This window comes from Ochotona curzoniae, unplaced genomic scaffold (genome assembly GCF_017591425.1).
Source record: "Ochotona curzoniae isolate NIBS_2020 unplaced genomic scaffold, NIBS_Ocur_1.0 contig_3190, whole genome shotgun sequence".
Lineage (NCBI taxonomy): Eukaryota > Metazoa > Chordata > Mammalia > Lagomorpha > Ochotonidae > Ochotona > Ochotona curzoniae.
Window position 1 is genome coordinate 20,030,429 of NW_024465751.1, and position 27,339 is coordinate 20,057,767.

At 43.1% G+C, this 27,339-nt stretch overlaps 1 protein-coding gene across 2 annotated transcripts in view; it reads left to right on the forward strand.

The window, feature by feature from the left end:
* The window catches only part of NUDCD1 (NudC domain containing 1), a 65,568-nt gene that overhangs the window by 9,086 nt on the left and 29,143 nt on the right, over window positions 1-27,339 (forward strand). For both annotated transcript variants that reach the window (XM_040979407.1, XM_040979408.1), the window contains exons 2-4: window positions 2,567-2,721; window positions 23,537-23,722; window positions 26,862-27,042. In XM_040979407.1, the coding sequence (XP_040835341.1) occupies window positions 2,567-2,721; window positions 23,537-23,722; window positions 26,862-27,042 (522 nt within the window). The remainder of the gene's footprint in view (window positions 1-2,566; window positions 2,722-23,536; window positions 23,723-26,861; window positions 27,043-27,339) is intronic.

Consider the following 27,339-nt stretch of genomic DNA (forward strand, 5'->3'; position numbering starts at 1 on the left):
TCCTTTCACCTTAACCCATTAACCATTAGCAGGACACTTTCCAGACTAAACTCCCAAAACGTGGGCTTTGAGACACTGAGCAAGTAATTTAGATGAAAACTACAGATTTTTAAAGATCCCTGAAACTTTCATAGGTTGCCTGTGAGAAGCTATAGGTTTTGAGATTTTCTAAGGATGTGGTAAAAATGAATGGCACATCCCTTCCCTTTTATTTCCAATACAAGACAGCATTAAGTAATTAAGTATTTACTGCCTGGGCTTCTCTGTAAAAGGTTCCTCTTCAGCGATGGTAAAGGTCGAGCAGAGGTTAGTGCCCCTGCCCTGCCCTTTTGGGAGGGCGTTCTGTGAAGGCACTCTGCCGGCAGTGAAGTTGGTACATTCTGGCAGTGCTGCTCTGCATCGCTCTGTCTCCCTCCTGTTTCGTCAAGATAGTTGACAGCGTTTTCCCCTGTTGGCACGGAGCCTGAGGCAGCTGTCTGCTGTGCACTGATAGAGCTTGTGCAGAATGCGTAGTATGCCCTATTCTCATTTTAGTTCTATTTGCTAGAACTGATGAACTCAATCTTAGGAGTGCAGTAACCAAAACCCTGCAAAGTTAGTGTGGTCTCAGCACTGATTTTCTGTGTCCACATGTTTGCAGATGAACTGTTAGAATAAAGGGTAGGAAAACCTCTGACTTGTTCAGGATCATCCAGTGGTCGGTGCCCAAATATGAAGGAAGTGTATTTGTTGTTACTGTCTGCTTTGCACTGTTCTACCATGGACGTTGCTTGCAGTTTTTCATTTCATCCACACAGTGGTGCTGGTAGACCAAAAATGGATCATGGCTTGCCTCCTAATCAATAGAATCTAAACTTCTGTTTCTTTAACCTCTGTGAACTCTATCATAAAATGGTGATTTTGCTTCTAAATTTTCTCCAGGCTTGAATCACCCCTCACTTGAATCAGCTATTATATGTTCTTGTAATACCGAGTAATTTTTCCTTGTAACATCACAGTATAATCATATAAAACACTTAAGATATTTGTTTTTATATGAAAGGCAGATTTACATAGAAAAAAAGAAATATCTTCCATTCTCTGGTTCACACCTGAGTTCACCACAATGGCTGGAGCTGAGCCAATCCACAGCCAGGAACGTCCTCTGGATCTCCCACCCAGGTGCAGGGTCCCAAGACCCTGGGCCATCCTCTACTGCTTTCCCAGGTTATTAATAGGGAGTGGGATGGGAAGTGGAGCATATGGGACACGAACTTGCGCCCTTATGGGATGTGGTACATAAAGGTGGAGGATTAGCTAGTTAAGCTAATGCACCAGCCCCTGATTATATAAAACTTAGTACATAAACCTGTATGATTACTTGTTTAACGTATGTTTCTTCTGTAGTCTTTGGTCATCCTTGTAATACAAATTTCTTTTAAGATATTTGATGAATAAATGACTGACGAAGTGTGTCAGGGTTGAGCATTTAGCCTAACGATTAGATGTCAGTTAGGTACCGTATCCTGCAGTGGAGTACCTGGGTTCATTTTCCAGCTCCAGCTGCACACTCCACCTTCCTGCTGATGTCAGTCCTGGGAAGCAGCATTGAGGGTACAAGTGACGGGGAGACCTAGGTTGACTCCCCAGCTTTGGCCCTGACATGACCCGAACCTTTGCTAGTGTTTGAAGAGGAAACTGGTAGATAAGAGCTGTCTTTTTCTTTGTTTTTCCCTTTGCCTTGCCATCTCTAAAGTACAGACATAAAAAAAAGAGCTGGGACTTCAAGAAGTAGGTAGGAACAGGTTAGCATTTGGGGAAAAGAGAGAAATAGCTGCGATCAGCATACTGTAGAGTGGATTTTAAGTTATGCTATCATTTTAGCCCAGCATCGTCCATATAGATATTTCCTTTTTGAGCAGAAAGCACTTTTAGGTCTTAGCCAGCTACGAGCTGACAGGGTTCTTACCTGCCTGGAAGAGCAGGAGGCGTGGGCAGAGAAAAGTCGCTCTTATCAAACTTCAAATCAGGGAATCAACTAATGTTGACGCGACAGAAGTCCTTCTGTGTGGGTAGAAGACCATGCTTGCATTCCAGCGATAAAAGTGGTAGCATATTAGGGAAGTCACCACTTAACTTGCATTTATTTTGTCACTATATAATGAGATAATAAATCATTCTGCTCATTTCTTAATGTGTGATAAAAATCTGTTAGTAGAGATAAAACATTTGAAAAGTATCAAAATGCTGTATAACTTGGGCTGATTTGATCAGAAGATAGAAAAGCCTTCATTTTTACTATTCAATATTATTCCTATTTCGTGTTAGTAGTTTGGCTCATAATTACCAGATGTTTCTAAAAGAAGAGGGCTATGGAATGGACAGTCCTATGGTACGGGCACTGTGTTCTAAGTTCTTAGGGGTACAGCCTCTGCACACCGTACTTGGTGCCCAGCAACATTCTTACGTGGGTGATAGTGAATTTTCTTGAGGGCTTTTTGATTGGCTTTTGGTGTTTTCTTTGCATCATGAGTGTTCTATAAAAAGTAATGATATGATCTTGATTTTTTTCTTTTATTAATTCCAGCTGTTGCAGAAGTAAAACTTGGTGATGATCAGTATACCCTGGAGCACATGCATGCATTCGGGATGTTTAATTACCTGCACCGTGACTCATGGAATCAAGACAGTGTCTACTACGTTGACACCCTTGGAAGAATCATGACTTTAACAGTGATGTTGGTAAGACAAATGTAGGGCTTTTCAAAAAATTTTTCTAGTATATCTATTTTGTATATTTCTCTTTGAATCTGATGTCCAGAGAATTCAGTTACACATTGCTGCTTTAGAGTATGGAACACTGTCATTCCTTGCAGAAAGGCTCCAGTTCTGCTCATCTTAGTTTTAATTTTTTTTTGGTAATTCTCCACTCCAGCCATTGATAGATTTTTATCTGTTAATGTTGATAAAGTTACATGTACTTTTCCTGTTCAAGGTTTTAATTCCAAATGCAACAGTGGATTTCTCCTGTTTTTTTTTTTTCTCGTGGGTTTTATTTATTTATTTATTTATTTATTTTTGCTTGTGCATGTTTTATCTATAGTAATTGGAAACAAACAGCTAGAATTGTTTCTCCTGTTAGGAAGTGATGCTGTGAGCATTCTGGAATGTCACTTTTTAGGCTCTGGGATTATTTGTCTGTTGATGAATATCTTTTCTATTCTTTCAGTTTATCAGTGTTTTTTACTTTTGAAATATCCGCTTATAGAAGACATAGGTTACTTTGTAACCTTTCTTCAAATTGCAAGGATTAATATGTTGCTATTTAATGTAATTGTTAATATTGGGGGTTTATTGTTATTATCTTGGTGTTTCTTTTCAGTCTAAACAATCTGGTCTGTTTGGTGTTTGTTTCCATTTAGGATCATTCAACGTTTTTTGTTTTTGTTTTTAAATAATTCCACTTAATGTTTTCTTGTTTTTTTTTTTATCTAAGCCTATTTTTCTTTATGGTTAATGAATATAGTCTTTAATGTGATTTCATTTATCAAGCTATAAAAACCTTGCAGTAGCATAATTCCTTTTGCTTCCCCTGGCACTTGGGGCTATTAGTGTGAGGTGTTTGACTTGCCGTGTGTGGGAACTCCATGCTGCAGTGCTCATGTATCTGCCTGGAACAGTCAGTTGTCAGCTCGTAGCTTCCTCTCCTACTCCTTCAGCTGTACACTGCATCTAGCTGGGTCTGTTCTTCCTGCTTTTTTGCTTCAACTGTTTAACATATCCTTTCTGACCAAAATCATACTTTTTAGTATGCATTGTTGGAGCAGGCAAAGTGTTCATGTGATATTAGAAAAGGGAGGGGGCAGAAAACTAGAAAGAACTTAAAGTATTTAAGTCTCCTACCTCCATCTTTTATCTCTTCTGCCTCTGGTATCCTTTTCTCTGCGGATTCTTTACAAGTCCTTTAGGTGTGCGTGAGGGTTTTCTGTTTTTGCAAGTGTGAGAACAAAGTGAAGCACATAAAGCTTTCATCCTGACGTGCACAGTTGACACCGCCTTTGCCTTTGGTGTTGTGTTCTACCACTCTGCATGCTGCACTGTAGTGCTAACCTCTGGAGTTCTTGGGTGTGATCTGTATTCTGCTGCCTCCATGCCTTTTTCCATGTGGTTAATTCTTTATGGAATGCACTCCTTAGTGCTGGGTCTGGCTGTTTCTCCATCTTCACTCCTGTCTCAGTTAACCATTTTTCATCCAGGAAGCTTGCCTGATGTCTTCCCTCGGCTCCTTTAAGACTGTCTACACCACTGACTCATTAACCTAGATATGGCCTGTGAACTCCCTTTGGCTCAGAGATTGCCAAAGTTTAGCCTCTGCGGGTCAGACAATTCTGTTGCCTGTTACTCAATGTTACCATTGTACTGTGAAAACCACAAGATTGGATCCATGATTGTGTTTATATTCTAATAAAGCTTTATTTACAAAAACAGTTATTGGGCCAGAATTGGCTTGTGGATTGTAACGTACTGAGTGGAGGAGTAGGCTGTGGCTTTGTCTTGTCTTTCGGTAATCTTAGTACTCAGCAAAAGTCAGAGTATTCACTGAATGGAAAAATAGCTGCTTGCACCTTTTTCTTATTCTTGAGAGGTGGCTTTGCATTCTTCGTGAGATCTGTTATTTCTGATCCAGGTACAGATATGTTCTCATTGGTGATTCAGTATTCATCTGAAAATTTTGCGGAATTAAAAATTTCCTCCTGATAGATCCAGACACTAAAGAGAATCGAGGAACAGATTGTTTCTTCCCAGAACGGAGGCAGTATAGTCTGACCCCACGTTCCACGAAAGATTCCTTGTTTTTTCTTATTAGGTATCCTCAGAATTACTGGTACTGGCTCAATGTGTATAAGCCAGCCAAAGTACTAGGATATGTATGTTTATTAATGGCAGCGCCTTTTTGTGAGGTACAGTTGAGCATGTTTGTGTATTTGAGTTTTCATTTAATCTTTTTCAGTAACAGGAAGCATGCATATTTTTCAAGTGTGCTCACAAAATGTGATCTGTTTGCTAACTCAGGAAGATAAATGACGTCATAACTAAAGATGTTACTTTTTGTGGCACTGTATTCAAAAGTTTATTTCAGTTTACTATGGGTGTCTTAGAGATATCATTGGCTTACTCCTGAAATGGCTGCAAAGGCTGGAGCTGGGCCGATCTGAAGCCGGGAGCTTCTTCTGTGTCTCCCACACAGGTACAGGGTCCCAAGGGCTTGGGCCATCCTACACTTCTTCCCAGACCGTAAGCAGGGAGTGGGATTGGAAGTGGAGCAGCTGGGATAGGAATGGCATCTGGATGGGGTATCGGTGCCTGAAACAGAGGCCAAGCTTGCTGTCCCCTGGGGGTGGCCCTGATTCTGATGTGTTTATTGAGAACAGCCTGTTATAGGACACTGTGATATATACTCTTGTACTTGGATGTTACTCTTCTTAGGTCCTAAAATTAGATGAATGTACAGTAAATGTTACATGTAAGCCTTCATGAAAGATGCAGTAGACACTACATATCCTTGTTTACAGATCCTCATTATTGGTTAATGAAAAAGATAGTTCAGCAAAGTAAACCAGACTTTGTGGTGTTCTCCAGGCTGGACAAAATACCCTTTGATCCTGATGAACTGTTGAAACAAATCCGTCTGAATTATGTTTTAGATTCTTTGTCTTCCCTGTAATATTAAAATTAAACCTTATCAGTATGCAGTAGGCTATTAAATGAACTAAATATAATTTACAATTGAAGATGAATTTGTTCATGGTATGTTGGTAAATGTGGAACAACAGACTCCAAGAAGGTAGTGAGAGGCTAATTTGTAGTTTACCTCTTCCTGTGATGTAACAGTATTTCCACTGTGACTAATTTCAAGTTTCTGATTGCATAATTCCTGGAACTGTGATACCTGCTTCCCTGAGGCGGGCAGTTTGCTTTGGCGTGTTACATTTGCTAGAACTAAATAGCTTAAAGGCTAAAAAGGGAGCTTTGGCATCATTTAAGTTTGGTGAGGGCTGCTCATTTGCTTTTATTTTTCAATCTTTCCTCACTTTCTACAATAGCAACTTTTAAATTTTATTTTTCAAATTAGAAAAAGTAAATTTGAAAGGAAAACAAAAAGTCTTTCTCACCAGGAAAAAGATTCCCTGAATCCCTTTCAGGGGAAAAAAATAGAAACCTTTGGTCTTAAAGGTGAGACTAGTATTGGACTGCTAATGGTAAGTGTGTTAATATCAGGATGTTTGAGAATTTTAAGGAATTGTTATTTTTAAAGGGACTAATGATACCCTTTCCTTTCCTTCTCCCTTTTTCCCCTCTCCTTTTCCTATTTTGGTAGACATTTGCAATCTTTCATGCTAAAAAAGCAAACATAAAACTATTTAAAACGAAAATATGTCTCCTGTGTTTGGCTTTTTTACAAGAGACAAGGGACTACTGCTAATTGGAGCATACATACGGACTTCCACGGTATAATTTCGTGATTGGCAGATACGTGGTATTGGCTGTGAGCTGTATTGTGTTTCCGTTAATTCATATATTGAGACTCTAACTTCCAGTGTGACTGTGGTTAGAGATGGGCTTTTAGGAAGGAATTAAGGCCAATTAAATGAGCTCATGACAGGTGAGGGACTATGCCAGGCTGGGTCAGAGCTACCACTAGCACATGCAAGATCTGTGGCTGGGGAGCAAAGGGGACACCCTGGCTGGGTTGTGGTTCCCACTGGTGAGTGCGGAGGCCAGAGTGAGGGCTGCATGTCAGGTCTGGAAATGGCTGCAGTGTCCGTCAGCAAAAGTGCAGACTGGGTCTGGAGTGCACCAGACTGGGCTAGACTCCAGCATACACTGGTGCTTGGGAGAACCAGGGTAGGTGTGGGTCAGTCTGGGCTAGATCTCTGCCCCTGCTGAGCCATGTGTGAGTTGTGCCTGGGTGTGAACCGGGCTTGGCTGGGCTGTAACACCAACAGTAGAAACCAGAATGGGTGAAGAAGGCCCATCAGGAAAGGCCACTGTTCTTGCTAGGACAGGAGGTGGACTAAGTAGGGCTGGCTCATGGACCAACTGATGGGTGCGAGATCTGGCATTGGGAGAGGTTCTGATGGAGGAGCTTGGGAAACTCCTCTGTTAGGACACAGTCCCTGCAGATGAGCACAAGAACCAAGACAGGGAACAGCCTAGACCAGGTCAGGTAATGGTACCCATCAGCATACATTTGGGGCAGGCTGGGGGCGAACCAGGCTGGCCAATTCATATTACCCGCTGGTGACTCAGCATGGGAATGAAGTGAGTCAGGCTGGGTTGAACCACAACACAAAGGGTTGTTCACACGAGTTCACATGAGGGCCAGGAATGGGGGCTAGCTGGACTGGGCTGTAGCCCCCACCAGCGTGAGCTGGGATTGGGCCAAGCCCAGCCAGGTTACAGCACCCACTGGCAAACGCTGAGGTGAAGCGGGGCTGTGCCAGACTGGGCCGCAGCACCCACCAGCACATGTGAGACTGGGGAGTGAGGGGGAAGAACCCGGTAGGAGGCTGCATGGGGATCCCCCTGCTGGACCACCACTCTCACTGGTGAGCTTTGAGAGCTGGGGTGGGGCAGACCAGGCCAGGCAGGGCTATGACACCTATTGGCCTTGTGTGAGCTGGATCAGAGGAACGCCTGGCTGGGTTGACTGTTCCTACTGGTGCATGCATAAGCCTGAGTGAGTGTGGGTTGGTTGGGCTTTGCTGCAGCATCAGCTGGCAGATGCTGATACTGGGAGCAAATTCTGTTGTGTTAAATTGCAAAACCACCCAAAGAGTGCAAGATCTAGGAGTGGGAGTGGGCCCATTAGAGAAACGGTGGGCATCTACCTCTTGGGTTGCAACTTTGACTGGTGAGCATGAGAACCAGGACTGGGGCAGGCATGGCTAGAGAGTGGCACCCAACAGCATGGGTATGGGCTGGATAGTAGAGCTGGTTAGATGGAATAAGCTTCAGTGCCCATTGACATGTATAAGCTGAATGGGATGTGGGACAGATGGAACCAGTCTGCTGCACATTCTGGTGAGCACGGGAACCAGGGCAAGGTGTAGACCTGGAGGGGGTTATTGCAGGTTGCTTTGACTAGGCTGCAACACACACTGGTTTGCTTAAGGGCCGAGTAAGTGGTGGGCAGGATCGGGCTGGGCTGTAACACCCCTCAGTTTGTGTAAAAGACAGGGCTGGAGGCAGAACTGACCAAGCAATTACAACCACTAGCATGTGTATAAGCTGATTTGGGCGATGGACTATGCTGGAGCCTGTACTGGCAAGCACACATAAGAATCAGGTCTGGGATCACCTCAGATGATGTTTCTTTGGGGATCCTTTCAACTAAATTGCTGGACTCAGAACCCCAACCATGGAGAGAATTGCAGGTTCTGTGGTCTGACCATGGAGTGCATGTGTCAGAGCTGAGCCGCCTCAGTGACTCAGACGAGCAGTGGCCAGCATATCCAGGTAGGTGTACATGGAGGATATGGCAGTACATTGGAGTCTGCAGAGGACACCTGTACCATGACAGAGGACGGAGGACAGAACAAATTGATCAACCTCCCTAGCCAAGCGTTGGCAGTGAATATCTGGGCAAATGGAGTTCTAAGGTGGATTCTGGAGAGATCTCGTCGTGCTTGGAGTGGCGAGATAGGCAGTGATTCAGAACTGTTGAACTCTCAAAATTTCTTGAGCAGGACACTTGGAGCATGCCCCACATGGGGACCCTGGGATGGCATCAGGTGGCTGTCCTCCATCTCATGGTATGGAGGTGTTTGGGAGGCTGAGTGTGGCTTCTTCCCATATCTCCCCCTCCCCCCAGATACAGGAAGAAAAAGAGAATGTGGAAGTAATGGTCTCACCCACCTTCCTGTCGCCCTTGACCCTTATCACCCTAATGAACTATGTAAAAGTCATCAAAAACAAAGCTAAATATAAGTAGGTCATGATGATTGGTGATCTTAAAAGGAAATGGAAGAGGACCTGGCACAGTAGCCTAGTAGCTAAAGTCCTTGCTTTGCATGTACCGGGATCCCATGTGGGCACCAGTTCTAATCCTGGCAGTTCCACTTCCCATCCAGCTCTCTGCCTGTGTCCTGGGAAGGCGGTCAAGGACGCCCAGGATCTTGGGACCCTGCACCCATGTGGGAGACCCAGAAGAGGCTCCAGGCTCCTGGCTTAGGATTGGCTCAGTTCCAGCCATTGCGGCCACTTGGGGAGTGAATCAGAGGACGGAAGATATTTCTCTGTCTCTCCTCTTCTCTGCATATCTGACTTTCTAAAATAAATAAATAAATAAATAAATAAGAAAAAGGATGGAAGAAGAGAAAGCGCTTTGTCTCCCTGAGGACCTGCTGAGTCCAGCAGGATGCTTCACTGTGAGGGAGGAGACCGGCAGCGGGCAGCTCTGCAAGCCGGGAGAGTCCTCGCCTAGAACGCAGGCTCTTTGGACTTTGGCACATGGGACTTGTTACAATGTGAGAAAATTTTGTTCAATTTTGTTCAGCTGCCCAAATTATAGTATTTTATTAAAGCAGTCCAAACAAATTAATGACAGGTATATATTGTTTTAGACTAGACTGTGCCACAAATACTCTAACACTGTGATCTTGAGTAAATCACTTGTTTTGAGTGATCAGGAGAGGATAAAATGGCTTGAACGATTATGTTCAGCTGAGCGGTGGCGGAGCCTTGGAGCGGACATGATGCTCTTGCACAGGCAGGCGGCCTGTCCTCTGCGCCTGCCTCCCTGCTGCTCCTCGGCTCTGCCTGCTGGCCCTTTCCGTAGGGATTTTATACGAGATCTGGCAGACACAGATCTGATAGTCCTAGCAGATAAACTCTAATGGTCCGTTGTGTAGTGACCTAAATATGCAAGCATTCTCTAGAGGATGTTCTTACTTTAAATTTCCAGTTGCAATGATCCTATTACCATATCCTCCTGCAGGTTGCATTGTTTCACTAATTTTAGTCTTTAAATTTGCTTCTAAGCCAGAACCTAAGGCTCTGGATGGTTTGCAGATTGGGTTCTATTTCTGTTGTTTTGACTGAATGTGTAACTTAGGTAACTACTTGTCAAACAGCTGCTTAAAGTTTTTATGGCGTGTTCTTTAGACTTACATGCTTATCTGCTTATAAGAAAGAAAAGAAAATTTAGACTGTTAATAAAATTTAGGCTGTCAATAATAAAACAACGCTGTTCCTTTTGTGAAAAAACAGTTCATGCTACATAAAGCACAGTGCCGCAGTTGGTCTTTGCCCCCTGGATAGTGTTTCAAGGCTTTTTATGTCATCAGTTATGACTAACTTGGCTTATTTGTAGTGTGCTTAATCTTTAAAAATTTCTACTATTCATCTGTGCAGTCTCATTTCTTTTCCCCTTTATTCTCTTTGGTAAAATGGAAAAATGGAAATACTTTACTCAGAGAAACATTTGTAGTGAAAGTTCATGAAGTAGTGTGCGTTAACTGTGTGCGTCTTGAGAGGGAGGCTAGGGAAGGGGTAGGAAGTCGGGGGGCATCCTCTGCTTTTAAATCTCTACTGTGAAAAATGGGAAATCTACTCATTTTACATAGTTCCAGAAATAATTTAAAAAATATATTTTATATGTCTGGAGTTTAGAATAATGGATAGACAAATCAATATGCCAGGCATTTCATAAGCAGATTGTTCCAATTTTTACCAATTTTTTTTTAAAAGATTTCTTTTTATTAGAAAGGCAGACTTAGGAGAGACAAAGATTTCCACTCCCCAAGCAGCCATAACAGCTGGAACTGAGCTGATTCAAAGCCAGGAGCCAGAAACTTCTTTCAGGTCTCTCACATAGATGCAGGGTCCCAAGGCTTTGGGCCGTCCTCTACTGCTTTCCCAGGCCACAGGCAGGGAGCTGGAAGGGAAGTGGGGCCGCCAGGATATGAACTGGTGCCCATATGGCACCTTGGCTTATGTGGGTGAGGATTTAACCCCTAGGCTATCGCTTCAGGCCCTTATTCACCAATTGTGATTTCTTGTTCCTAATTTTGTGGTGATGCCAAATATTTACTACTTTTAAACTTTAGAACAGACAAACAGATTAGGCTGATTTTGTTTGGGTCAGTCAAGTCAATGAGCATGGTAGACATTGCTCATGTATTCCCACAGGTGAGGTGCATAGCACATGTCCAGAGGGTGTGCATACATTATGTTTATAGTGAGTAGGAAGATAGGTATGGCAGAGTCTAAGGAAGCAAAATCAGTTTCACTAAGTTCATAGAAAAACAAGCAAGGCAGGGCAAAGGTTTCGTGTTGGAGAGCTGTTATACTGAACAGCATACTGCTTATCTGTAATATTTCAGATCCAGTCATTAATTTCTCATTCCAAATTTCTTTTCCATCTTTTGTAATTTAAATTGACATTGAAAGGCCAGATTCAGATTATAATTCATAAAAATCAGCTTTTGGGCCCTGTGACCTAAGCTCTACTCCTTTCCGGCTCAATGCAGTACGAAATAGTATTTTAAAAAGGAAAAAAAGCCACCTTGTCTACATTTTTTGCTTAATGTAGAATAACAGAAGCACTATTCATTCCCTTCAAAACCTGGCAATCTGTCACCTTGCCAACCTCATCCCTGGTCGTAACCTGTACATCTCCTATGTCTTCCCATTCAAACTTTAATAATGCCAGGCCAGAGTACCCACAGCAGTAAACAGGTGTGTGAGCTGGCCCAATGTGTTTCTCTCGCTGTTTAAAGCTGCATGCTGTATACAGCAGGTAATTCCCAGGATGGTAATTGCACTTACAGAGATTACGTTTTTGGTCTCTGTATTAGTTGTCTCAGATCAGAGGGAATGTATGATGTTTTTCTTAGAGACTGGCTTATTTCACTAAGCACAGTAGTTTCCAGCTTTCTCCATTTGTTGCAGATGGTAAGATTGGATTCCTTTTAATGGCTGGGTAGTGTTCCGTAGTGTAAATGTGCCGCTGCTTTTGCTCATCTGTTGGTAGGCATCTGGACTGGTTCCTTGTCTTAGCTGTTGTGAAGTAATAGTGCTATACACTTGGGGCTGCAGGTAATTCTCCCATAGATTTAATTTCATTTGATATATTCGCAGAAGCGGAGTGATAGCTGGGTGTGTGGTAGATCTGTTTTCACATGTCAGAGAATGCACATTTACTTCCATGTGTCTGTTAGCCGTTGAATTTCCTCTTCTGAAAAAGAACTATTCATATCCAATTGTCCTCTGCCCATTTCTTAACTGGATTGTTTTGCTTCGGGAGTTGTTTGTAAATCCTGGATATTTGTTCCCTACTTGTTGTGTAGTTCGTGAATATTTGTTTCCTTTCTGTTGGCTGCCTCTTCACTTTATTATTTTCCTTGCAGTACGGAAGCTTCTTTGCTTTATGTAATCCCATTTGTTTATCTTCGCTTTAATTTCTTGTGCCTTGGGGGTCTCCTTCCAAGAGGTCTTTGTCTAAACCTATGTCTCATGGAGTGTTTTCCTCTAGTAATTTGATGGTATCAGGTTGTACATTTAAATTCTTGATCCATTTAACATTGGTTTTCGTGACATCTTGTCTACTTCTGCAAGTGGATTAGATCCATTTTCCCAGCACCATTTGTTGGTAAGATTGTGCTCCTCCTGGGTTGATTTTGCTTTGCTCTAAAAAATAAGGTGGCTGTAGATGTGTGGGTTCATTTTTGGGATTTCTGCTCCATTGATCTCCGGGTCTGTTTCTGTGCAGGCCAGGCTGTTCTGACGACAGCAGGGCTCTAGTACATCTTGAGGCCTCCAGCTTTTGTTGAGATTGCTTTAGACATTTGGGGTCTCTTGTGTTTATTTCCATATGAAATTTAACATCAGTTTTTCTAGATCTTAGAAGATGCTTTTATTGGAATCACATTAAATCTTTAGATTACTTTCGGTAATATGGGCATTTTGATTATGCTAATTCAGCCAATCTGAGAGTTTGACACTTTTTCATGTTTTGTGACATTTTTCCATGTTTTGTAGTTTTGTGACAGAGATCCCCTCAGGTCCTTGGTTAAGTTTGTCCCAAGGTACGTAAGGGTTTTTTTTTTTGTGTGTGTGACTATTGTGAATGAGACCTATCTTACAAGTTCTTTCTTAGCTACAGAGTTGTTTGTGTATACAAAGACCATTGATTTATGTGTGCTGGTTTTTTATCTTGCAACCTTGCAAAGCTCTCTTGTGAGTTCCAGTAGTGTCTTTTGTTATTAAGTCTTTTTGTTTCTCCTATATAAAGAATCATGTTACCTCTTCCTTCCCAATTTGTATCAGTTTGCTTTCTTTCTCTTGTCCAGCAGCTTTGAACAGAAGAGTTGAGAGTGGTGATCCTTGTCTAATCTTAGTGGAAATGCCTTGAACTTTTCCCCTTCAGTATAATGCTATCATTGAATATTTCATACATTGTTTTGATTGTGTTGAGTAAAGATCCTTCTATGTCCAGTTTGCTTTAAGCTTTTAGTATAAAGGGATGTTTAATTTTAATGAATGCTTTCTCTGCATCTGTTGAAATAATCTGTTTTATTTTTCAGCTTATTGATGTGGTATAGCACATCATTGATTTGCATATGTTGAACCATCCTGCATAAATCCCACCTCAGCCAGTCTAATTTATACTGTTCACTCAACATTCCAAATATATTACTGATGGCCTGCCGTGTGTTAGATATTGTAGGTCTGGAAATGATGAAGCATAGATGATAAAATCTCCTTTAGTTTATTAATTTACATTAAAATATAAGCTTCTCTTTTCCTCTTGCAATTTGACCTTGATATTAAAATATATTTTTTTCCTGCATCTTTCTGAATAGCATTGGAAAAAACCTGTTAGAACTAATATATTGGATAGCAGCTGGAGTATTAATTACTAATTAAACATTGGATTTTTATATAGCATAAAGCAGCTGTTTTAATATCCCGATTTTTTTTTTTTGCCAGAGACACACAGAGAAATACCAGTATTTTGCAACTGGTGTACAATGCATCATGTGTGATCAGGTTGGCAGAAACACTTGTTTTCCAAGTGGAAGCCTGTGTGGTCTAGACTTCCAGTCCTCACATGGCTTGGTCCTCTGACTTTCTTAGCAACCAGCAGGTGTCAGCAGTTCAACAGAAAGGTTCACAGAGACATTTAAAATTAGGTTTAGGGCCCGGCGCAGTGGCGCAAGTGGTTAAAGGTCCTCCTCGCCTTGCACGCCTGGGATCCCATATGGGCGCCGGTTCTAATCCCGGCAGCCCCACTTCCCTTCCAGCTCCCTGCCTGTGGCCTGGGAAGGCAGTAGAGGACGACCCAAAGCTTTGGGAACCTGCAACCACGTGGGAGACCCGGAAAGAAGTTCCTGGCTCCTGGCTTCGGATCGGCATAGTATCGGCCTTTGCGCTCACTTGGGGAGTGAATCATGGGACGGAAGATCTTCCTCTCTGTCTCTCCTCTCTGTATATCAGCCTTTCCAGTTAGTCCATTTCTTCTTACACTTTTTTTTTAAGATTTATTTTTATTATTTTTTTATTGGAAAGGCAGATATACAGAGAGGAGAGACAGAGAGGAAGATCTTCCGTCCGATGATTCACTCCCCAAGTGAGCGCAATGGCCGATGCTATGCCAATCCGAAGCCAGGAGCCTCTTCCGGGTCTCCCATGCGGGTGCAGGGTCCCAAAGCCTTGGGCTGTCCTCAACTGCTTTCCCAGGCCACAAGCAGGGAGCTGGAAGGGAAGCGGGGCTGCCGGGATAGAACCGGCGCCCATATGGGGCCCCGGGCATGCAAGGCGAGGACCTTAACCACTGCGCCACCGTGCCGGGCCCTCTTCTTACACTTTAAAAAAAAATATTTTTACTGGAAAGTCATATACGGAAAGGAAGAGACAGAAAGATCTTCCATCTTCTGATTCACTCTCTAAGCAGCCACAATAGCCAGAGCTGAGTGGATCTGCAGCCAGGAGCCGGGAGCTTCTTCTAGGTCTCCCACATGGGTACAGGGTCCCAAGGTTTTGGGCCGTCCTCCACTGCTTTCCCAGGATGTGAACTGGAGCAGGCGGGACATGAACCAGCACCCATATGAAATCCTGGGTGTATAACATGAGGACTTTAGCCACTAGGCTGCTGCGCTGGTCCCTCTTCTACAGTCTTTTCATGTCTCTTGAAGTTGCACTTAAGGGTTCAGAGTACAATTGCTGGTTTCCTTTTATAAACATTTTTGTGGATCTGTCTAGGAGGGATAGACCTGCTCCTTGAATGCCAGTATGTTCATCCGTTAGACCTCAGTCCCAGCTTGTTTTCAACAGTTAGTTAACAGGAAGCTACTAATTTACCTAAAGAAAAGTGAGAGGTGAGTTGTTTTTTTTAAGAGTTATTTTTATTTAAGAGGCAGATTTTTACAAAGGGAGAGGGAGAGATTGAGAGAGAGTGATCTTTCATCCACGGATTCACTCCTGCCCAAATGGCTACAGACAGTAATACAGCCAGAGCCAAGTGGATCCCAAGCTGGGAGCCAGGAGCATCTTCTGGGTGTCCAGCATGGCTGTAAGATCCCAAGGACTTGAGCCATCCTCTGCTGCTAGGCCAAAAACAGAGCTGGAACAGATGGGACGTGAACTGGCATCCCGGGGCGCTGGCGCCAGAGGGCAGAGGGATCCGTGCTGTGCCGTCGTGCTGACCCCGAGGCGCGAACTCTTAGAATTTTGTGTGTTTAATGTATTACTAAAAGGATCATTTTACATACAGACATTAGTCAAATTGCAGCTGATTAAAAGAAAGACTTAAAGCTTCATTTAAAAAAATTAAGCATATAAAAGGGAAAAATACTTTCTTCCAAATAAAGTCCATCATTAGTGATAAATCTTCTCCAGAAAAAGATCACTTCTCTTAAAAGGTCAGATGTCAAATGTCATTGTCTAATAGCACTGGCAAATGGCATCTTTAATTTTCTTTGACCATTTTCTTTTCAACCAAAGAAGCTTTATAATATGTTTATTTTGAAGGGTTATACAGAGTTGGGGAGAGAGAGAAATCTTCTGTTTGCTGATTCACTCCCCAAATGTTTATAATGGCCAGAGCTGGGTCAGGCTGTTGCCAGGGGCCAGAGGGCTCATTAGCGTCCCCCATGCAGAGGCAGGGCCCAAGCACTTGTGCCGTCTTCTGCTGCCTCCTCAGGAGCATGAGCAGGGAGTCGGAAGAGAAGTATGTAGCAGGCAGCACTGGAAGCAGTGTGCACCTGCCATGCTGGCGCTGTGAGTGGGAACTGTTCCACCATAGTGCCAGCCCAGAGTCGCGCTTTCTCTAAGTGTGTGTGTGTTAGAAAATGTGTTAGTTGAAAGCTTCTCTGTTTGTAGCTCAGAGGTTCCTAAACAGTTCAGAATTTTTTTTTCATACTATATGCAGTTTAGTATTAATACTTATTTGCTATTTACTTATAGTGTCATTTACATACAGTATTACGGGTTTCATAATCTGTTTTACATTTGATTGACCCAGGATTGTTCATCTAAAACACTATATAATAGCCTGAAGGAAAACTGAATGTGGTAGTTGCAGTCGAAGTGTGTGTGTGTGTGTGTGTGTGTGTGTGTGTGTGTGTGTGTGTGTGTCTGTTAAGCAGTATCCTAGAAATTGAAATCTGAAGTGTCACTTGTTTAGAAAATATTGGGAAGTGGTATCTTCAGGGATTGTGGACTTATGGAAGGAATACAAACGAAGAAAAATCGGATGTGTTTATCCCACTCACTCTCCCCCCATGCCTCGACCTTCTCCTCTCGAATTAGTGGCCCTCATGGGTATGCAACCTTGTCAGCTCTGTAAACAACATGAAAAATAAAATTTAAAATAAAAATGAGATGGTGTAATACTTGTGCAGTGTAACCATTCAGTAATAGTTTTATCCTATTAAGATGGGCCTGGCACAGTAGCCTAGTGGGTAAAGTCCTCACCTTGATGCCTGGAATTTCATATGGGCTCCAGTTCTAATCCTGGCAGCCCCACTTTCCCATCCAGCTCCCTGCTTGTGGCCTGGGAAAGCATTCGAGGACTGCCTAAAGCCTTGGGACCCTGCACCCGTGTGGAGGACCTGGAGGAATCCTGGCTCCTGGTGCCGCTCCAGCTGTTGTGGCCGCTTGGGGAGGAGTGAATCAGCAGATGGAAGATTTCCTCTCTCTCCTTCTGTCTGTATGTCTGCCTTTCCTATAAAAGTAAATAAATCTTTTTAAAATTTGTATTAAGCTATTTTAGAAGCAGAAATAGAATGAAAGGTAAATGAGGGCGCCCAGTTCCTTCTGTTTGCTAGTTCAGTCCCCAAACGCTCGCTGTGGCCTCCAGTCATGAACCTCAGTCTGAATTTCCCATGTGAGAAGCAGGAACCCAGTCACTTGTGCTCCACCACCAGCGCTGAGGGGCTGCACTCCCTGCCGGCTGGGGTTGGGGTCGGCCAGGTGGGGGTCCCAGGCCCCGCAGGGTGGGGGATGGGCGACTTGAACAGTGTTTGACCACTAGCCTTACCTGTCCTGATCAGTGGAATTTTAAGCTGTCTCCCGCAAATCAATTATGAAATGCTATCCTAGGGGTTTTCAGTGTCTTTTTATAGTTGTATTAGCCTGCCTGACTGCGTGCTTGCTTCCTTTTTTCCTTCCCCCTTAGAGGAAAAGGAAACATTTAAGCACAAGACCTTATCAATACCAATTACGTAAGGCATTGTTATGAGAACATTAAATATAGCTATTTAACTTTCTATAGTTATCCAGAAGTAATTCAGTGCTGTTTTGCAGAAGAAAATATTCATTACTTATAATCTAGTTCAGATGGTACCATTTGAGAAGTAAATTTCAGGGGCTGATTTTGTAGTGCAGTGGATTAAGCCACTGCTTCAGTGCTGGCATTCCACTTTGTGTCCCAGCTGTTCCATTTCAATCCAGCTTTCTGCCGGTGACCTGGGGAAGTTGTTCCAACTGCTTGGGTCCCTGCCACCCACACAGAAGTTCAATTCGAGTTCTAGGCGAATAGCTTCAGCCTGGCCCAGACCCAGTAGTTGTGACCATTCGGGGAATAAACCGGTGAATGGAAGATCTGTCTGTTCCTCACTCTGTGCAGCTCTACCTTTCAAAGAAATAAGTGAATATTAAAGAAAAAGCTAAAGCCAGGAACGTTTGGATTGATTTTACATCATTTAAAATAAGAGATTTCTGTGTTTTCTCCCGTGTCTTAATTTCACATTTGAATTTTTGAGTATCTTAGTAATTATACTTCATCAGTGTATCTGATCGACTTCTGGCAATCCAGCCACGTTAAACACATGTTTCAAATAAAGTAGTTTCCACGAGTGGAGCGCCTTTGCTCCATACAGAATTATCAACTTAAAAATTAGTATGCTGCAGGCTTACTGAATTTTTGGGTTCCACCTGTGGTTGCCTTGGTAGGGCCAGACCAGGGGGTTTTTGGGCCGTGTACGGCCGGCCCCCTGATCTGATGTTCCCCACGCCTGGCTTACACTGTTTGCAGGTGAAATAGATAACGGTTTAACAGGTCTGCCACTGCATTCTTCCCAATTACTGTTGACTAGGTGAGATTCAGTGAGGAACAGGCACACAGAAAACCACTCACAGCACAGTTAGAGACAACATTCTCGGAAGGAAAAATAATATTTTATCTTGCTATCTTAAATTATGTATATCATATAAGTTGGTCATTTAAAAAAAAAAACATGTTTTTTTAAGCATTGAGAGGAAAAGTTGCTTTTACTCCCAAACTTCCCTGCCACTGTTTATACTCCAGTCTTATTTTGCTTTGTAATGGTAAGCGTTAGGAGCCGTGTGTTTGTCTATATTATACTCTAAACTTTCATATCCCAGTGTCTGTTTATCACGCATGAGTTCATACTGTGCATGTTTTGCATTTTTTTTAGTTTGCCTCAGGGTTCTTTTTTTCTGTCTGTATTTAGAAATCCACTCCTGCATATTTAATTAATTTGCTATTCCCTGAGGTGGACGTTCTATAATTAACCATTTCCCTGCCAAAACTGCCTAGAGCAAGACATGAGGTCCACTGCGGTGTTGAACAAGTTTGATTTATTCCTTTTCTTGCCGCATGTGAGGGTACATGACGTAGGGAAACCCCAGGAAGGTTGACAGATGGACTGGTATTAAAGGGTTAGGCCTGTGTTAGGTGATCTGGGTAGAGGGTTTTAAGACAGTGAGGTTTTACTCTAGATTGGACACTGTTAGGAAATTGGATAATTCTGTCATGGGTATCTTCATCTTTGCAAGGTTGGAGAGACTAGACTGAAGCTTTATCTGTCGTTAATAAGAAGCTGTGATCATATTGGAGATGTAGGTTACACTGTGTGTGTGTTTCCCCCTTAGGTTTTACTTACTTACTGGACAAGGCCACAGAGACTGAGAGAAAGACGGTAGAGATTTTCTATCCAGTGCTTCACTGCCCAGATTGCCTTTAAAAACCAGGGTTGAGCCAGGAAAAGCCAGGACCCAAAGCTTTTTCTGATTCTCTTGCTTGGGTGACAAAATCCCAAGCCCTCAGCCATCCTCTGTTGCTTTTCTCAGGCCATTAGCAGGGAACTGGATCTGAAGCAAAACATCTTGGGTACAAACCTGTGCTAATGTGATGTTGGCATTGGAGGTAGTGAACGGCTTTATGTGCTATGCCACAACACCAACCCTCCAGTGGCATGTTTTTAGGTCGACAGGGTTCATGTTTTGTAGGGGTCATTGTAGAATGACAGTGGGCATTCCTTCTTGTTACATGAAAATCAAGACCTCACTTAATGGGACCTGGCCAGTTCTGTGGTGTTAAGGTCTGCTGCTTTCTGCTGTGCTGATAAACAGCAGGGATGTTCTTTTTGCTTTATTCTGTTGTATTTGCTTGTTATTGCAAGAGAGAGAGAGTGAGCATCTAAGAGACGGCAAGTTAGCTTTCATCCACCTGGCTCATTCTCCACGTACCTTAAATGGCCAGGGCTGAGCCAGCTCTTGCTGGGGCTGGATTTGAAAGCCAGGTGTCATTTGTGAGCAGCAGGTTAGTGATTTGAGCCATCGGTGCTGTCCCCGTGGTGAGCATAGGCAGGAAGCTGGAGCTGGGGACAGAACCCAAGTGCCGGGATAGGAGATGCAAGCGTCTTAGTCGCTACACTAAAACCTGCTTCTGTTTCTTAAGAGTTCTCTGTTTTGGCAAAAAAAAAAAAAAAAAGAAAGAAAGAAAGAAAGAAAGAAAAAATAATTTTTCCCTGTTAAAATGAACATTCTTTTAAAAATATTTATTATTTTAATGAATTAGTTATTCCTTGATACAATTCTACTGACTCTGGAATTTCCTCTGTACCCTCCCCAAGCCCCTAATGTCCCACTAATCCCTCCCCCCCGTGTCATTACGGTAGTATAGTCATTCACAATCGATCATAAATCCATCATTCTGCTTTTTAAGTGTATCCTGACAGTGTAGGCAGGAACATTGTCAAGATATGTTCAACGGTTTCTTTGGGAGTCTGTCTGATTTGGAAGTAGAGATGCAAACTGCATTGTATCTTCACATCTGGGTGTGATAGTCTGCACTGCAGTTACTGTGCATCTCTGTAAATGAAAAGCAATCAAATGAACATTATCACACAGACCCTTGTTACATGTGCAAATTCCTACAAGCGAGATTATATTAAAGATTACATAAAACTAGACTTATAATCATCTCCAAGAGGCCTATATGTATTTCTGTAACTCCTTAGCCAGAAATAGTTACCAGTCTAAGAATTTTCTTTGGGAAGGCAGATTTACAGACAGATGCAGAGAGAAAGATCTGCCTGCTGGGTCACTCCCCGATTGACCACAATGGCCAGACCCAAGCCGATCTGAAGCCAGGAGCCAGGAATCTCTTCTGGGTCTCACTTGTGGTACGGGGTCCCAAGGCTTTGGGCTGTTCTCGACTGCTTTCCCAGACTAGAAGAAGGGAGCTGGATGGGAAGTAGAGCAGCTGGGACATGAACTGGCACTCATGTGGGATCCTGTTGTATGCAAGGCAAGGATTTAGTCACTAGGCTGCCATGTTGGACCCTAAGAATTTTCATGTATTATTTTTTTTTCTGTTGAACATTAGAAAAGATCTCCCATCCAGTGGTTTACTTCCCAAGTGCATTTTATAGCTGCGACAGGGCCAGTTCAAAGCCAGGGCACAGGATTCAGTCTCCCATGTGTGTGGCAGGGATAGAAGTGCTTGAGCTGTTACCTGCTGCTCCCAGGGAGAACAGTAGTTAAGAATCAGCATTGGGAACAGAGCTGGGACCTGAAGCCGGGAGCTCCAGTGAATGTGGCTATCTCACGTAGTAAACCAAATACATTTGGTCCTCTGGATGAGGTGTTGTTTTTTTTCAATGTATTTATTTATTTTTTTTCCTCTGCTTGTAAGGCAGCAGATAAGAAGGGGGGGAAGGAAGATGGAATGGGATGGGGGAGGGATGGGTGGAGGGGGAGACAGAAAGAGAGAGGAAGCAAGTAAGATCTTGCATGCGCTGGTTTATTCTCCCCTGTGATCTGTCTTGGTCTCACAGGCTGACCTCGCAGGGTTGGGTCGCAGGGTTGAAGCACTGGCGCCATCTGCTGCCCGCAAGGATGCATGAACAGGCAGCTGGGTTGGAAACAGAAGCGCTGGCATTCAGCCGACACTACAGCATGGGATGCAATGTCCCAAGCAGTTGCTAACCTGCCGACGAAGCCACAATGTTTCTGCTTTTACTGAATGTTAAAGGCTCTTTATATTTTATAGAAGTTTGTGACAAACCTTTTTCTCCATGTCTACTCCATGTCTTTGCTTATGCTTAGCAAGGCTTTCACCAGCCTGAGATTATAGCAGTAGTGTATTAAAAACATTCTATTGATGCAAGCCTCCTTAGATATAAAAGGGCATAGTCACAGTGTTCAATATGGGTTAACATTTTTAAAAGCCAAATTGTTTGTTGATAAACTAATATTTTCATACCAAGGCTGATATGTCTGTGTGTATTTAGAATATGATGCCATGTTTCCAGTTAGTTAAAAGTGTTGATTATTGGGCTAATGCAAGGGCTCAACTGGTGGTCCTTAGTCTGCAAGTGCCTGTATCCCAGACTGGTGCTGGTTTGTGTTCTGGCTGTTCTACTTCCCAAAGCCTTCAGACCTTCAGTCCTGCATTCGTGTGGGAGACCTGCCATGGGCTTAGGAGCTCCTGGCTTCAGATTGGCTCAACTCCAGCTGCTGCAGCCATTTGGTTAGTGAACCAGTGTATGGAAGAGCTTTCTCTGTTTCTCCTTTCTGCAAATCTGCCTTTCCAACAAAAATAAATAAATATTATTATTATTTTAAATAAAGGAAGATCTTCTGTCCAATGATTCACTTCCCAAATGCCTGCAATGGCCAGAACTGGGTCAATCTGAAGCCAGGAACCCGGAGCCTCTCCTGGGTCTCCCATGCAGGTGCAGTGTCCCAAGGCTCTGGGCTGCCCTAAACTGCTTTCCCAGGCCACAAGCAGGGCGCTGGGTGGGAAGCAGGACCTCTGGGACACAAACTGGTGACCATATGGGATGCCGGTGTGTGCAAGGCGAGGACTTTAGCCACTAGGTTACTGTACCAGACCCATTTATCTTATTTTTTTAAGTGCAGATTATTTAGCTCTAAAATTGAGAGGGAAAACAGAATTTGTGCAGTGTAATTTGTTGCTGTGAAACAACTTCAACACTTAATGACTAAAGAAGTATGAACCACTTATCTTACACAAAAGTCTGTCAAAATCAGGAAGTGGTTCAGGTGTGTGTTTTGGCCAAGGTTTTTTTTTTTTTAACAAGTTTTAGGTAAGGTGATGGCCACCAGTTGTTTGAGGACTCCATCAGGAGTGAAAGAAGCATTTCCGAAATGGTTTTCTCAGGGTGCTGGTTGTTGGTGAGAGATCTGAATTTCCTTTTGTGGTTCAGTCCCCCGGCAACCAGTCTCCCTCCCAGTGTCTGTGCCAAGGTCGAAGCTGCAAGGTGGAGGCCGGGCCCTGTCCCCACATCCTGTCTGCTGTGTTCTATTTCTAAAGATTTATTTTTTTATTATTTTCTCATTGGAAAGGCGGATATACAGAGAGGAGAGACAGAGAGGAAGATCTTCCGTCCGATGATTCACTCCCCAAGTGAGCGCAACGGGCCGATACTATGCCATCCGAAGCCAGGAGCCTCTTCCGGGTCTCCCACGCGGGTGCAGGTTCCCAAAGCTTTGGGCCGTCCTCGACTGCTTTCCCAGGCCACAAGCAGGGAGCTGGAAGGGAAGCGGGGCTGCCGGGATTAGAACCGGCGCCCATATGGGATCCCGGGCGTGCAAGGCGAGGACCTTTAACCACTTGCGCCACCGTGCCGGGCCCCAAAGAGGTGGGCCAGCTCATTCTCAGCAGGAATTGTGCTGTAACTCCTGAAGAAGAGAAAAACTGTTACAGTGCCGATCCGTGCATTGTGTTTCTATTCCTCAGAGAAGGGCTGGGGTTCATTTGCAATGTTTGATTTCTTAGGACACAGCCTTAGGAAAACCCCGGGAAGTGTTTCGGCTTCCTACAGACTTGACAACGTACGATACTCGTGTCTGCGCGTCACTGTCCTTCACGTCTCCAACTTGGGTAACGTTGTCAGACGGGACTGGGAGATTGTATGTCATCGCAACAGGGGAACGTGGCAGTGATGCTTCTGAAAAATGGGAGGTGAGTTTTTTCAGACATGCCAAGAAACCAGACACAAACTAGGCTTTCTCTTAAAATAGTGTTTTGTCAAGGGCAGTTTACATGAGAGCTCTTGGATTTTTTTTTTCCATATATTCAAACGGTGTTTTGTCTGTCCTTGATCGTCAGGCGTGCCATCTGTGTGCTGATGTGTAACCTGTTCCTGTTTTCATTTGTGGCCAATGCAATTGCTTAGAACTGAATTCATTTTTCAAAAACTATTTGTTTACTGCTTTATGCGAGTAAATGCAGTTGACCAAAAACCAAACTTTGGGGATTTTTTTCTCTACCTGCTTGTTAGAATTGTTTTTATGCTTCTATTTGGTCAAATGCTTGATTTACAAGGTTTTCTCTTACAAAAGCATATTATAGTTAAAGCGTGTTTTGAACCAGTATCTAAGATGACATTTTTTGTTTCATTTTTTAATGGAACATTTGAACTTTAGGGATAGATTACAATATTAATAGTAATAAGGAGTTGATTTCTCTAAAACCACAATTTTTGAAGTGGAAAAAAATGATGCTTGCGTCTGTCATCAAGAGTTGTTTAATTATCCCTGAATAATGAGTATGTCATAATATTAATGCTGTCTAAACTTCAGCAGGTAGCATGTAGCTTGGATAAAGATATATAAACTCAGTGTATTTACATATTACAAAGTGTATCCACTGGACCACCAGATGCCTTCAAAGACTGAGCTTAAAAATAACACTATACATTTTGCTATAAGGAGATCAGCAGGAATTTTTTCTGTTTTTTTGTTTTGTTTTGTTTTTTGTTTTTTCTTTCCATGGTTTATGTCTCTTTGGCATATGTTAGGCTTTCAATAATATGTTAAGCAGTTAAAAATTTGAATCTGACTCATGCCTTTTTGCTGTGTATTGCGTAACGATATAGATACTCTACTGACATGTTTCAATTAATAGTCTTGATTGGGTTCTGTGTGAAGTGGAAGGACAGCGGGCATTCAGGTAGGAAGGACATTCTGAAATTCCACTGTAAGAAACAATTTGAGAGGGTTTGGGGACTAGGGAGTTTCTTTTTTGCATCCGGAGCTGAAGCTGGAAGTGATGCAGCAGTGTGGTGGAGCACAGGGAGGTTGTGGGTGTGCTGCCTGTCCCTTAGAGGGCGCTGTGTGCGGCAGTTTCGCAGGGGATGCTAGGTCTCTTTTCAGAACTGGAAACTTTGAAGTTCAGACATCTATTCTTATAGCCACATCCTCTCAGTCCTTGGGAAAGGACTCTCAGTCACATGGAAAAGAAAAAAAAAAGAAGAAGAAGTAGAATTTTGATGTCTACTAAAAACTTACCATATTCCTTTCTTGGTGGTGTCTCCATGGCTGCCAAATAAAAGCAAAACCCAGTCAACCAACTTAAAATTTGTTTCCCTGTCACCTCTGAGTATTTGAAGGCTTTTTTGTTTTTTATTGTGCTACGGAAATCTTTAGAATGGATCCAAGATGTCTGCTGCTTGACCAGTTTTGGCAGAGTTATTCAGACACAGGGAAAGTAATGATATTAAAGCACATTTTTCAAATAAGGGCATGCATATGTGTGGAGACTTCAGATAATAGAAAAAGTCTATGTATCTTACGATGTTTCCCTCAATACAAATCTAATAGCCATTTAGCTCACGAGTCTGTGATGTCAACAAGAACCAAAAAGGATTTTGTGTCTTTAGATGATATATAGATTTGCTTTTTAAGAAATGTCAGGGGCCGGCGGCATGGCCTAGCGGCTAAAGTCCTCGCCTTGAACGTGCCGGGATCCCATATGGGTGCTGGTTCTAGTCCCGGCAGCTCCACTTCCCATCCAGCTCCCTGCTTGTAGCCTGGGAAAGCAGTCGAAGACGGCCCAAAACCTTGGGACCTTACACCCAGATGGGAGACCTGGGAAGAAGTTCCTGGCTCCTGGCTTCGGATCGGCATAGCATCAGCCGTTGTGCTCACTTGGGGAGTGAATCATCAGACAGAAGATCTTCCTCTCTGTCTCCTCCTCTCTGTATATCTGACTTTCCAATAAATAAATAAATAAATAAAAAAGAAATGTCAGCATTGCCAGGAAGTTTGATTTTAACTGGCATTGCCAGTGTGGGGTGGTGACCCACATATTGACTTAAACTGCTATGCCCCAAAATGAGCTCCAGGTTTACATTTTACAGGCAACTTACTGTATTACCTTTTTTTTTTTAAATATACCTTTGTTCTTATTTTGGAGAAATAAACATCATGCTTTGTCTCCCAAAGCCATTTAATCTTCTTACCTTTGAAAACTTCCAGAAAATAAGCAAAGCGAAATGGTAGCAGGAGAACATACCCACATATACACAATAGCTAGACAGTAGGGGGAGACCCCTCCCGTGGCGCGGGGGGCGATGTGAGGAGGGGGCACTGAGCAGCACGTGCGCCTTCCTGTGTAGCACACTTTCTTTGCCTTGAGACTCATGGTGGGAGACCTCTTGGGGTTCCTTTGCATGGCTGCTCGGACGCCCCGTGCCTCTGTCTTTAAGCTAAGAGTGCTGATTCGTCCTCTCTGTTACACAAATGAGCCAAGAGGTCAAGGAGGAATACACACAAATTAACTTTTTATTTTATTTTTTTTTAAAGATTTACTTATTTTTATTGGAAAGGCAGAGATACAGAGAGGAGGAGAGCCAGAGAAGATCTTCTGTCCCGTCGATTCACTCCGCAAGCGGCTGCTATGGCTGAGGCTGAGCCAATCCGAAGCCAGGATCCCGGAGCTTCTTCTGGGTCACTCACGTCAGTGCAGGATCCCGAAGCTTTGGGCCGTCCTCAACTGCATTCCCAGGCCACAGGCAGGGAGCTGGATGGGAAGGGGGGCCACCAGGGTTAGAACCGGTGTCCATATGGAATCTTGGCACGCGAGTTCAAGGCAAGGACTTTAACCACTATGCTATTGCGCTGGGCCCACAAATGAACTTTTTAAAGGGTTATTTCTTCAACATTATTTCGAATTCCAGCCTGTGTTTAAAAGCATTTGAAGCTTTTTTTCTCCAGTTCCGTGTAATAGGTAGCATTCAAAACTTTGGCATGGTGGCAGAATTTTGTGTATTTGCTCTGTTTTTATGTGATATGCACATGATTGTAATTTTTTTTTCTAGATTGTGTTTAATGAGGAGCTTGGGAACCCTTTTATCATAATTCACAGTATCTCCTTGCAAAAAATGGAAGAACATTCAATAGCTACCCTGCTTCTTCGAATAGAGAAAGAGGACTTGGATATGAAAGGAAGTGGTTTTTATGTTTGTTTGGAGTGGGTGACTATCAGTAAGAAAAATAAAGGTAAGAAGAAAACAGAATTCTAGCTCCCCTCTGTCCCCCGGCTTCCTGCCCTGTCATTGTCTCTCTCCAGTAGGTTCTGAGATGCACACCGATCCCCCTTAAATGCTGTCAGCTTCTTTGTGGTCATTGTGTTCGGTTTCTGGAGCCTACTACCCCTGGTGCAATGGGCATGCAGATAATTTCTGCTATGGGCTATTAAAAAATAATAGCTATGCATTTTCATAATCAGTTATGCCTTCTGTGTGAAAGGAGACATTGAACAAATAAGTTCTGACCGTTTTAAGGTACCTTTTAAAT